The sequence below is a fragment of the Canis lupus genome, chromosome 11 (assembly GCF_048164855.1).
Source record: "Canis lupus baileyi chromosome 11, mCanLup2.hap1, whole genome shotgun sequence".
NCBI classification, from domain to species: Eukaryota; Metazoa; Chordata; class Mammalia; order Carnivora; family Canidae; genus Canis; species Canis lupus.
In genome coordinates, this window is record NC_132848.1 from 18,556,717 (window position 1) to 18,568,667 (window position 11,951).

At 47.9% G+C, this 11,951-nt stretch overlaps 1 protein-coding gene across 3 annotated transcripts; it reads right to left on the reverse strand.

The window, feature by feature from the left end:
- Window positions 1-3,595: 3,595 nt before the first annotated feature.
- LOC140642574 (uncharacterized) lies at window positions 3,596-8,306 on the reverse strand. 3 transcript variants are annotated; one of them, XM_072843342.1, is made up of 5 exons: window positions 7,629-8,306; window positions 6,726-6,848; window positions 6,090-6,283; window positions 4,330-4,523; window positions 3,596-4,088 (listed from the first exon to the last, which is right to left on the reverse strand). In XM_072843342.1, the coding sequence occupies exons 2-5, from the start codon at window positions 6,762-6,764 to the stop codon at window positions 3,844-3,846; spliced, it is 672 nt and encodes a 223-aa protein (XP_072699443.1). In that variant the 5' UTR covers window positions 6,765-6,848; window positions 7,629-8,306; the 3' UTR covers window positions 3,596-3,843. The 3 variants fall into 3 exon arrangements, with proteins under 3 accessions (XP_072699443.1, XP_072699444.1, XP_072699441.1); XM_072843343.1 differs by having other exon boundaries at window positions 7,075-8,306; XM_072843340.1 differs by lacking the exon at window positions 6,726-6,848.
- Between the last annotated feature and the right edge of the window lie 3,645 nt (window positions 8,307-11,951).

The following is an 11,951-nucleotide window of genomic DNA, read 5'->3' on the forward strand; positions in this document are numbered from 1 at the left end:
GAATGATATTTGCAGTGGGCTTTTCCTAGATGGCTTTTAAGATGCTGAGGAATGCTCCTTCTATCCCTACGCTCTGAAAAGTTGTGATCATGAATGGATGCTGTATTTTGTCAAATGCTTTCTCTGCATCTAATGAGAGGATCATATGGCTCTTGTTTTTTCTCTTGCTGACCTGATCAATCACATTGATTGCTTTACGAGTGTTGAACCATCCTTGCATCCCGGGGATAAATCCCACTTGGTCATGGTGAATAATCTTTATCTACTGTTGGATCCTATTGGCTAGTATCTTGTTGAGAATGTTTGCATCTCTTTCATCAGGGATATTGGTCTATAATTCTCCTTTTTGGTGGGGTCTTTGTCTGGTTTTGGAATTAAGGTGATCCTGGCCTCATAGAATGGGTTTGGAAGTACTCCATCTCTTTCTTTCTTTCTTTCTTTCTTTCTTTCTTTCTTTCTTTCTTTCTTTCTTTCGGAACAGCTTTAGTAAAATAGGTACGGTTTCTTCTCTCAACTTTTGATAGAATTCACCTGTGAGGCAATCTGGCCCTGGACTTTTGTGTCTTGGCAGGTTTTTGATGACTGCTTCAATTTCCTCCCTGGTTATTGGCCTGTTCAGGTTTTCTATTGTTTCCTGTTTTAGTTTTGGTAGTTTGTGGTTTTCCAGAAGTGTGTCCATTTCTTCTAGACTGCCTAATTTATTGGCGTATAGCTGCTCATAATAAGTTTTAAAAATCGTTTGTATTTCCTTGGTGTTGGTGGTGATCTCTCCTGTCTCATTCATGATTTATTAATTTGTGTCTTTTCTCCCTTCTTTTTAATAAGGCTGGCTAATGCTTGATCTATCTTATTAATTCTTTCAAAGAACCAAATCCTGGTTTTGTTGATCTGTTCCACAGTTCTTCTGGTCTCTATTTCATTGAGTTCTGCTCAAATTTTTATTAATTCTCTTCTTCTGCTGGGTGTAGGATCTATTTGCTGTTTTGTCTCCAGGTCCTTTAGGTGCAAGATTAGCTTTTGTATTTGGTTTCTTTCCTGTTTTTGGATGGATGCTTGAATTGTGATGTATTTCCCCCTAAGGACTGCTTTTGCTGTATCCCAAAGATTTTGAATGGTTGTATCTTCATTCTCATTAGTTTCCATGAATCTTTTGACTTCTTCTCTAATTTCCTGGCTGACCCTTTCATCTTTTACAGGATGGTCCTTAACCTTCACGTGTTTGAAATCCTTCCAAACTTCTTTTTGTGATTTAGTTCTAATTTCAAAGCATTGTTGTGCGAAAATATGCAGGGGATGATCCCAATCTTTTGGTATCGGTTAAGACCTGATTTGTGACCGAGTATGTGGTCTTTTCTGGAAAAAGTTACATGTGCACTTGAGAAGAAGGTGTATTCAGTTGCGTTTGGATGCAAATTTCTGTAATATCTGTGAAATCCATCTGGTCCAGTGTATCATTTAAAGCTCTTGTTTCTTTGGATATGTTGTGCTTAGAATATCTGTTGATTGCAGAAAGCGCTAGATTGAAGTCTCCAAGTATAAGTGTATTATTATCTAAGTATGTCTTAACTTTAGTTATTAATTGATTGATATTCTTGGCTGCTCCCGCATTCGGGACATAAATATTCATGATTCTTAGGTCCTCTTGTTGGATAGATCCTTTAAGTATGATATAGTATCCATCTTCATCTCTTACTACAGTCTTTGGGACAAACTAATTTATCTGATATAAGGATGGCTACCCCTGCCATCCTTGAGGACCATTTGAATGGTACATGGTTCTCCAGCCTTTTATTTTCAGGCTGTAGGTGTCCTTATGTCTGAAACCGGTCTCTTGTTGACAGGCAATAGATGGGTCTTGCTTTGTTACCCAGTCTGAAACCCTGTGCCTTTTGATGCGGTTATTAATCCCATTCACGTTCAGAGTTACTATGGAAAGATATGAATTTAGTGTCATCATGATACCTATTCAGTCCCTGTTTTTTGTGGATTGTTTCCTTAGACTTTCTCTTTCTTTTGCAGGGCCCCCCTTAATATTTCTTGCAGAGCCAGCTTGGTTGTTACATATTATTTCAGTTTCTGCCTTTTGTGGAAGCTCTTTATCTCTCCTTCTATTCTGAATGAGAGCCTTGCTGGATAAAGCATTCTTGGCTGCATGTTCTTCTTATTTAGGACCCTGAATATATCCTTCCAGCCCTTTCTGGCCTGCCATGTCTCTGTGGACAGGTCTGCTGTTATCCTAATGCTTCTCCCCATAGAAGTTAGGGATTTCTTGTTTCTTGCTGCTTTAAGGATCTTCTCTTTATCTTTGGAATTTGCAAGGTTCGCTATTAAATGTAAAGGTGTTGAGCGGTTTTTAATTGACTTTAGGGGGTGATCTCTCTATCTCCTGGATCTGAATGCCTGTTTCCTTTCCCAAGTTAGGGATGTTCTCAGCTATGATTTGTTCATATACACATTCTGTACATCTGTCCCTTTCAACGCCTCAGGAACCCCAATTAAATGTAGATTTTTTTCCTTCTGAGGCTGTCATTTGTTTCCCTTAACCTATCCTCATAGTCTTTAAATTGTTTTTCTCTTTTTTCCTCAGTGTCTGTCCTTGCCATCAACTTGTCTTCTATGTCACTCACTCGTTCTTCTACCTCATTAACCCTCGTCGTTAGGACCTTCAGTTTGGATTGCATCTCATTCAATTGATTTTTAATTTCATCCTGATTACATCTAAATTCTGCTGTCATGAAATCTCTTGAATCCTTTCTGCTTTTTTCTAGAGCCACCAGTAGCTTTATAATAGTGCTTCTTTATTGGCTTTCTGACATTGAATTGTAATCCAAATTTTGTAACTCTATGGGAGAGAGAACTGTTTCTGATTCTTTCTTTTGAGGTGAGTTTTTCCTTATAGTCATTTCGCTCAGTGTGTAGTGGCCAAAAACAAGTTGTACTGCAAAAAGGAGAAAAAGCTAAAAAAAAAAAAAAAAAAAAAAAAGAAGAAGAAGAAAAAGAAGAAAAAAGGGGGGTGGGGAATCACCAGATACAAACAGGAAAGAAAAAGAAGGGGGAGTATCGTCTGATTCCATATACTGTAAATCCCTCAATTTCCCCTGGAACTTTCCAGAGCTGCTTGGTCAATAACTTGCTTTCCCCCTGACCTTCTAGAGGTCTTCTGCCTTCAGTGCTGATCCTCAGTTGCTTGCACCTTTGGGAGCTGCCCAGCCCCCTGCCAGGTGTACAGCTCAGTGTGTGCTGTTTATCCTGTGAGGCCCCTGCTCAGTCCTAGGTACAGGGTGACACCAGGAGGGACAACAGTGGCAGCAGCCAGCCATGGAGTCAGCTCCTGCAGTAACTACCTCCGCTCCTAGTCCACTGGGGCCTGGATGCTCCGGGGGGCGCCTGCTGATCTGCAAGCTTGGGGCCACCCAGTGGCAGAGCATCCTGGCTGTCCTGTGTCCTCCTGGCTTCTGCCTGTCCCGGGGGAGCACCAGATCTTGGACTGTGTCCCCCGGTGCCCTGGGCTCCAGGGCCTGCGACCCTGTGAATGGACCTAAAGTACCACGATGTATAATTTAAAAGCATCAGAGTAAATTTTGTGTGAAGTTAACTTATCCTTTATTACAAATAAAACTCATAAACCACTATACAGGTTAAAGGAAAACTCAAAATATAGAAACAGTGAAATGACAGGGGAGTACAAGCCTCCGTTGGGCTGCACCCATCACGCGCCCCGCGGTAGGAGCTGGGGCAGGCTCTTGAGGTGGTTCAGGGTGTTGCTCAGGGGTCGAAGCCAGTTGCTTCAGAGGCAGGTGGTGGCTCTGGCACTTTGGGGACCCTGATTGCAGGCACCGGGGCCTACTCCTCCTCTGGGGTGGCCAAGGGTGCAGGTGGCTCCTCCAGGGTGGAGCAGTGAAATAGAGCAGTGACCACTATCTGCAGGGGCTTCGACTCAGCAGCCGGTATCTCAGTTCGGGCCAAGCCCTCAGCCCCAGCAGCCAGGACCTGCTCGATCACCTCAGGCCCTGAAGGTGCAGCAGGCCCCACAGTCGAAGCTGGGGCGGGCTCTTGAGGTGGTTCAGGGTGTTGTTCTCGGGCTGAAGCTGTTGCTCCAAGAAGACAAAGTATCATCACCAGGATGGACTTTCCACGTCCCTCCCAAATCAAGGACACTCTTCCTACTGCTCAACATGTGTGAGTGCAAGAGCCCTGGGAGGACTCCCCAGAATGCAGCCCGTGGGGATGGGGATGTGAGCCTACCCACTTCTCCCAGCCCAGCTGCATGGAGGCTTGATCTGTGGGGCCCACCCTGTCCCAAACTCAGCCACCCCCGGTCCTCCTCACCCTTAGCCTCTGGCTCCGCTGCATGGAGGTGTATGAATTTTTTGAGGTAACACCAGGCACAGTGTTCCAGGTCTGAGCCTGGCATGCGCTGCCTCATGAATTCCAGCAGCTTTTTCAGGGAGGGAAATTCTGGGAGCTGATGAAAATCCTCCTGATAGTACTCCAGCCAAATGTCCAGGATACAGGAGATTGCCCTGGGGAGGGACAGGCGGGCACAGGCGTCAGAAGACAGGGCTCCCTCACACACAGGTGTTCCAGGGAAGCCCTGCAGGAACCGGGGCTCCTGGCCTCCCACTCAGGGCTGTTGGAGGCCAGTCCTGCTCTTTGTCCACCTGCCACCTAGCGGTCCTGCCTGCCAAAGGCCTGCTCACTGAGGAGGGGCTGGCATGAAGCCTCTGTGCATGGGAGCCCACGACCAGTGGTGTGACTATCACTGTCTTTCCTGGGGAAGCGGGACTCCCTCCTAAACCTGGCTACCTGCCCACTTGCCCCTTGAATCCACCTGCAGGTGTACGGGGAGGGGGGCATCTGGCCTGTCATTGCCCTCACTGCACAGACTGTCGCTCTGGGAATGTCCAAGTGAGGAGGGCTTGGTCTCTGTGTCTTACCATGGCCTTGCCAGGAGCCGCCTGGTACCGCCACCTTCCCTCCTGTGGCTCTGCACTGCCTCACTCACGAGGGGCCTCCAGGGGGTGTCCTTCCACTGGCTGTAATCTCCCATCTCCCACAGGGCGAGCACTGTCTGGTCCATGAGCCCTCACTGGCCCTCCTGAGCACCTGCTGTGCACCCAGGTCCAGGTGCCACCAGATTGGTGAGTGTGATGCTCCCCACACCCTCTGCTCTGGGCCCCAGGTGTGGGGTAGACAAAGGGTTTGGAGGGGGTGGGCATGGAGAAGGTCTCCCTTAGGGATCCCAGTGCTCTCCCACAAAGCCTGCACCCCATCCATAGCTCTCCTTTGCTCTTTTCCTGAAGGGCCCTTAGACGTTGACCCTGTCACAGGAATTGCAGATGTGTGGGGTGAGGGTCCAGCAGCACCTCTGACCCACAGCCCCCTCGCTGCCCTCCTGGAGAGGGAAGGCCCTCCTGCAGGAGCGAAAGCTCAGTCACATTTTCCACCATGCAGGACAGTGTCATTGTCACCATAGGCAACTACGATGCATCCATATCTAGAGGGCGGGGGCATCACATGAATCGTCCTGTGGACTTGACCTCTCATCATGGGGGCTGTCAGCCTCTGACCCCTGACTAGTCTGGAGCCCTGGGAGGCCGTCAGCTCTGTGCTTGGGGCCACCGGCAGCTCCTGGAGAAGTGCCTGCACCTGCTAGGGCTTCCTGAATGCTTGAGGAATGAAAGGGCTCTGGCCAGGCACATGGCCGATATCCGAGTGGGCCTGGGGCACCCCAGGGTCCCCGGGGTCCCCCAGTCTGGTTGCAGCATGACACAGATCCCTGATGGACTCTCAAACCTCCCTTTCAGTGGGAAAACAGGCCAGCTCAAGACCCTGGTGGTGGTGGGGGAGGAGGCACAGGCTTCGTCATGGGGAGAGAACGACGGCTGATGAGCACAAGCACAGCCCCTCTAGCCGATCTGCCACAGGACAGGCCCTGGGGGCTTCCCTACAGGACCCCACTAGGCCCTGTGTGACTCTTCTCCAGTCAGAGGAGCAGCACGAGGGGCCAGGAAGCTCAGAAACATTCCCCAGACTCCCAACCAGTAGGTGGCCCATCCCACTGGGCTGTGGAGGGTCAGGGTGCTCACTTGGTAAACAGCAGGTCCAGCACCTCTTCAGTGCTGGCAAATTCACTATAGTTTTCTAAGAAACTGAAAATAGAGATGATGTCCCTGAGCAGCAAGGCGGGCAGCAGTTGTTGTACTTCGTGCTCCAGCAGCTCCGTCCAGCTGGGCTTTGTCAGGGAGATCGGATTCCACTTCATGGCCGACGCCCTTTCACCCTGAGGTGGGACAGAGGGGACGTGCAGCTTGTGCTGTAACTGCCAAGAGGCCTGGGAGTTGGAGCGCAGACCAAAGCCCGAGCTCTCAGCAGCTGTGGGGGGTGGGCAAGAGTCCCCACAGCAGGAACACGGGGCTTGAAGCCTGCGGCTCAGTCACTTAGCATCTGACTCTTGGTTGTGGCTCAGGTCATGGCCTCAGCATCCTGAGATCCTGCCCCTGGCAGGCTCTGTGCTTGGGGCAGAGTCAGCTTGAGGAACCTGTGTCTCCCTCTCCTACTCCCTGCTCTCTGCCTGTCTCTTAAACAAACAAGACAAACTATCCAATAAAGAAATGATCTTAGAGGATAAATGTTCAAAAAAAGTTTGGATCAATACAAGGACCTCAAGTGGGAGAGGTTAGTATGCCAGGTCCGATTGTCAGCTGAGTTTTGACAGCACCCACCTGCGTTAATGGCTTCACCCCTTGAATTTGACCACACATCCCTCTCTCGAGGTGCCAACTTGGAGACCTTTCCTTGGGTGGGAGGGCTCAGGGTGTGAAGGCTGTAGGATGTTCAGTGCTGCCCTGTGATTTGGCAACAGAAGGGAATCGCATCGAAGTCCTGCATCAGTGAAGGGCTCAATGGCTGTGGGAACCAACTGGCCTTCTGACATGTTGTGCAGCACATGAGGCCCCTGTTCCTGACCCCGGAAGGGGGAGCAGGAATGTGCTCCTTCACAACCTAACTGCACAGCAATAGACATAGTACAGTGAGCCCCATGTCCCTTTGGGAAAAAGTCTGCCAACTCACCAGGACCATGCTCAAGCCTTGGAGAAGTTGGAGAAGGACCTCAGGCCAATGGGGTCTCCAGGGAGCACCAGTTAGGAGAAAGCATAGCACAGTGCAAACTACTGGAGACCATGTGCGATGAGACATGGTGTGTCTCTTTTTTGAAAGTTTTCATTATTTATTCATGAGAGACACAGAGAGACAGAGACAGAGAGAGGCAGACACACAGACAGAGGTAGAAGCAGCCCCCATGCAGAGAGCCCAAGGTGGGACTCTATCCTGGGACTCCAGGATCAGGGCCTGGGCAGAAGGCAGGCACTAAACCACTGGGTGACCAGGCATCCCCTGAAGGCTCTATTCTGATATTCCCACAAATCTGTGCACAGGGACTCTGCATCTGGCCCAGGCAGGGCAGGGCCATGGGGGTAAGTTTGGGGAGAAGGGGAATCCAGACTCATGTGGGAGCATGTGTCTAGGGGGGAGCCCAGGGGAGTAGCAGGCTGGCTTCTGGGCTCCGGGGCCCTTTGTGCCACAAGGGGCCCTGGGTGTCGGGTGGCCCCAGCCCCTGCACTCACCTTAAGCCTGCACTGGCCTCTGTTAGCTGTGCAGGGCAATTCCCTCCCTTGAGGCGGTGGGGCAGACGACCTCTTCCTCCCGCTCTCACCCCCAGTCCTGTGTGGAGCTCTGTGAAGACAGTGCTCAGAAGCCAGGCAGGAGACCTCAGTGCCCAGTCTGGCTGCCTCGGCTGGGCCGCATACCCAGCTGACTCTATTCCAGACACACCACAGCACAGTCGGCACACACCTCCCCCAAGGAGAGAAAAGGGATGCAGCTGCAGGGCCTTGGGCTAACTCTGGGTCAGGTAAGAGGCACCTCAGGAATCCTCTTTCCACCCTTCCCACCATGACATCAGGGTGACCCTGAAGGGATCACCAGGGAACCTGCTGCCCTGCAATGTCCTCCAGCCTGGATGTGACCTGCCCACACATCCCTGTTTCCCTGAACCTGAAGAAGATGGGATGGGACTGCCCAGGATGGCTGGCACAGGTGGGCTGGCCTGGCCTGCGCTGCTATTACTTCATGGCACCTCCTGATAAATGCTCTGAGGCGTTGGCTTTTATGGTGGAGCCAAAGCCTACAGCATTTGAACAAGTGGCATCCCTGGGGTTCCTGGAAGCCAGAGGCCCCAGAGGTGGGCAAGCAGCAAGAGAATATCTTCCAGTAGCGGATGTCTTCAACCAAGTGAGCCTGAGGTGGGGCTGCACTAGAATGCGGGTGCCTGGTTACAGGGGTTCCAAGTTCTGCTGTCAAGGAAGTGACCTCACTGCCTGGGACCCCCTACCTGAGTCCACTCCTGGAGGAAGCTTCAGGAGCAGCGCTTGGAGCTGCCAACAGCTCCCCCCTCCCTGCAGACAATGGCCTGTGCACACAGTGACACAACTGCACCCCTCTCCACAGGCCCCAGGGAAGGACTGTGTGCAGCCAGGGCCCCAGCCTGGAAACACACCTGGGTTCAGACACAACTTTCCATTCTTCCCTGGTTTTGACCCTGGAGAAGCCATTGTGCCCATTGGCGATGGTCTGCATCTTGCCTGTGGGATAGGGATTTTCCTAGCGGGTGCTTCCTCCAGACATCTCCAGGCCACTGTGGCATCATATCTATGACATTGGAGGCGGGTGTCACATGCAGGAAATACCTCCAAACACATGTTCTTCTTTGGTGTGTACATGCATCCAGGCCCACATGGTCCTGTGTGCAAACAAGTGGGCACCAGTACTCTCATTCTGGAGGCCCAGAAGATGACAGTCCCACTGGGGCAGGGATGGGCAATAGCTGCCCACAATCCTAGGCTCCTGAATATAAGGCAAACCTTACAGAATATGTCAGAGTCTTGACCTAGAAGGTGTGAGGCTGTCCTTATCCTGAAACCCTGCCTGTCATGTGTTAAGGGCCATTCCTTCATTTCCACTGGGTGAGCTGTGGACAGCAGTGCACCTAGTGGGTCACCCTGACCTGGGCTCTAGGAAACCTGCTGTCAGACACAGAACTGTAAGTAGACAGTAGGCACCGAATCTCTAGCTTGACCACCAACTGAACTGAAATCATTTTGTGTATCCATGTACACTGACAGAAATAGAGAAACGAGTGTAAATATAGACACATATGCAGAACTAGGGAGTTAGCAGAGAAGTAACATCATTGAAGATCATTAAATAAAAAAAGAAATACAGCTGAATCTTGAATGGAGAAAATGGAGTAATTAAAATAGAACCATGAAAAATAATTCATCAAACCAAAAAGCAGAAAGAGGGATAAAGAAGCAGGAGCAGATTGGTGACACAAAGAAAGCGGCAAGCCTCGAATGTAAGTATGATCATGCCTCACGGATTCCATGGAACAGAAGTCGAGCAACAAGCAGCACCTTCCAGCAAAGGCCTAAGAGAATTATTTTGTTTTGTTTGTTTTTACTTAAAGATTTTTATTTCTTTTTTCATGAGAGTGACAGAGAGTGAGAGAGGCAGAGACATAGGTACAGGGAGAAGCAGGCTCCATGCAGGAAGCCTGATGGGGGACTCGATCCCGGATCTCAGGATCAGGCCCTGGGCCGAAGGTGGATGCTCAACCCTGGAGTCACCTGGGGGTCTTAGACTAAGGTAATTATTGAATAGACTGTGTTTTTTCCAGTGGTCTACACTTTTTTGTTTCTTTATCATTTATTTCTGCTCAATCATGATTCTTTCTCTCCTTCTTTTGCCTTTAGGCATTAATTACTGTTCCTTTCCTAGCTTCCTTAGTGGTAAGGCTTGGTTGTATATTTGCACCTCTTCTTGAATCTTGAGGTAGGCCTGCATTGCAGTATACTTTCCTCTTAGGACCACTTATAGACAAGTAGAGCTTTACCTCCAAGGTCGGCAAAAGTTTGACACTGTCCTGTTTTCATTTTCATTTGCTTCCATGTATTTTTTATTTCATTTTTAATTTTCGGATTAACCCTTTTATTCTTTAGTATGGTATTCTTTAACCTCCATGCATTTGTGGTTTTTCCAACTTTTTCCTTGTGATTGACTTTAGGTTTCATAGCATTGTGGTGAGACATTATGCATGATATGATCTCAGTCTTTTTGTATTTGTTGTGCCCCAATATGCGACCCAGTGTGTGATCTATTCTGGAGAATATTCCATGTGCATTCAAGATGAACATGTTATGGTGCTTTCAGACAAAATGTTCTGAATATATCTGTGAAGACCATCTGGTCCAGTTTGTTATTTAAACTATTTTTTTCCTTGTTGATTTTCAGGTAGATGTCTGCCTGTTGCTCTAAGTGGGTGTTAAAGTTTCCTAATATTGTTTTATTTCAGTGACTTTAAGTTTGTTATTAGTTGATTTTTAGGTTTGGGTGCACCAGTTTGGGGGGCATAAATATGTACAACTGTTAGATGTTCTTGTTGGATAGATCCCTTTATTATATTATAGTACCCTTTTTCATCTCTTCTTATAGTCTTTAGTTTAAAATCTAGTTTGTCTGATGTAAGTGTGGCTGCTGACTTTCTCTTGATGTCCATTTGTCTGGTACATGGTTTTCCATCCACTCACTTTGAATCTCTAAGTGTCTTTAAGTCTAAAATTAGTTTCTTGTAGGCAGCATAGAGATGGGTCTTGTTTTTTATCCACTCTGATATCCTATGTCTGTTGGTGGGAGCAGTTAGTCTGTTTCCCTTCAGAGTGAGTGTTGATAGATATGAATTTAGTGCCATTGTGTTACTTGTGAGGTTGCTGTTCCTGTAGATTTTCTCTCCTCCTTTGTAGTCTTTGTGGCTTGTGATCTATCCTTCTTTCCCTCTTGAAAAGTTCCCTTTAATATTTCTTGCAGGGGTAATGTAGTGGTCATGAACTCCTATTGTTTTTGTCTGTCTGGGAAACTCTTTTTCTCACCTTCTATTCTGAATGACAGCCTTGCTGGAAAAGGATCTTTGGCTGCATATTACTCCCATTCAGCACGTTGAGTATATCATGCTTCTCCCTTCTGATCTATTAGGTTTCTGTGGAGAGATCTGCTGCTAACCTTATTTCTCTTCCACTATAATTATGCAGGGGACAATCCCAATATTTTGGTATTGGTTAGGACCTGATTTGTGATCCAGTAATTTAATTTAGGGATTTCTTTTCCATTGCTTCTCTCAGGATGCTTTCCTCATCTCTATATTTTGCAAATTCTACTCTAATATGTCTTGGTGTTGGCCTCCTTTTGTTGATTCTGGCCAGAGTTCTCTGTGCCCTCTGGATTTGGATGTCGCTTTCCTTCAGCAGATTAAAGAGGTCTTCAGTATAACTTCCTAGGGTAAGCTGTCTGCCCCATTTCCCTGGGACACTGTGCTCTTCCTGTTATTATGCTTTATGAGGTCACCAGTTCTTTAAGTCTATATTTGTAATTTTTTTCTTTCCTTTGACTTTTCAGCTTCATATTCCCCATAATGTAACTTTTTAAATCACTTATTCATTCTTCTACTTCTTCTATCATTGTGCTCATTGTATCTGGTGGATTTTGCATCTTGATTACAGGATTTCTTTTTTCAGACTGACAAGTGTTTAGATCTTTTATCACTGTGGTAAGGGACTCTCTGGTGTCTCTATGCTTTTCTTAAGCTCAGAGAGTATCCTTAGATGCTGTTTTAAATTCTGGGTGAGGCATATCACTTATATCTGTTGGAATAGATCCCTGGCTATGACCTTTTTTGTTCTTTCTTTTGGGATGAAGTCTTCCCTCTTGGCATTTTGCCCAAGTCTCTGTCTTCTAGGTGTTAGGAAATCCTTTATGTTTCCTTGTCATGGGGGTGATGACTGTATTAAGAAGAGGTTGTATGCTAACCAGGCAGGGCCTGGGCTACAGGAAGTGTC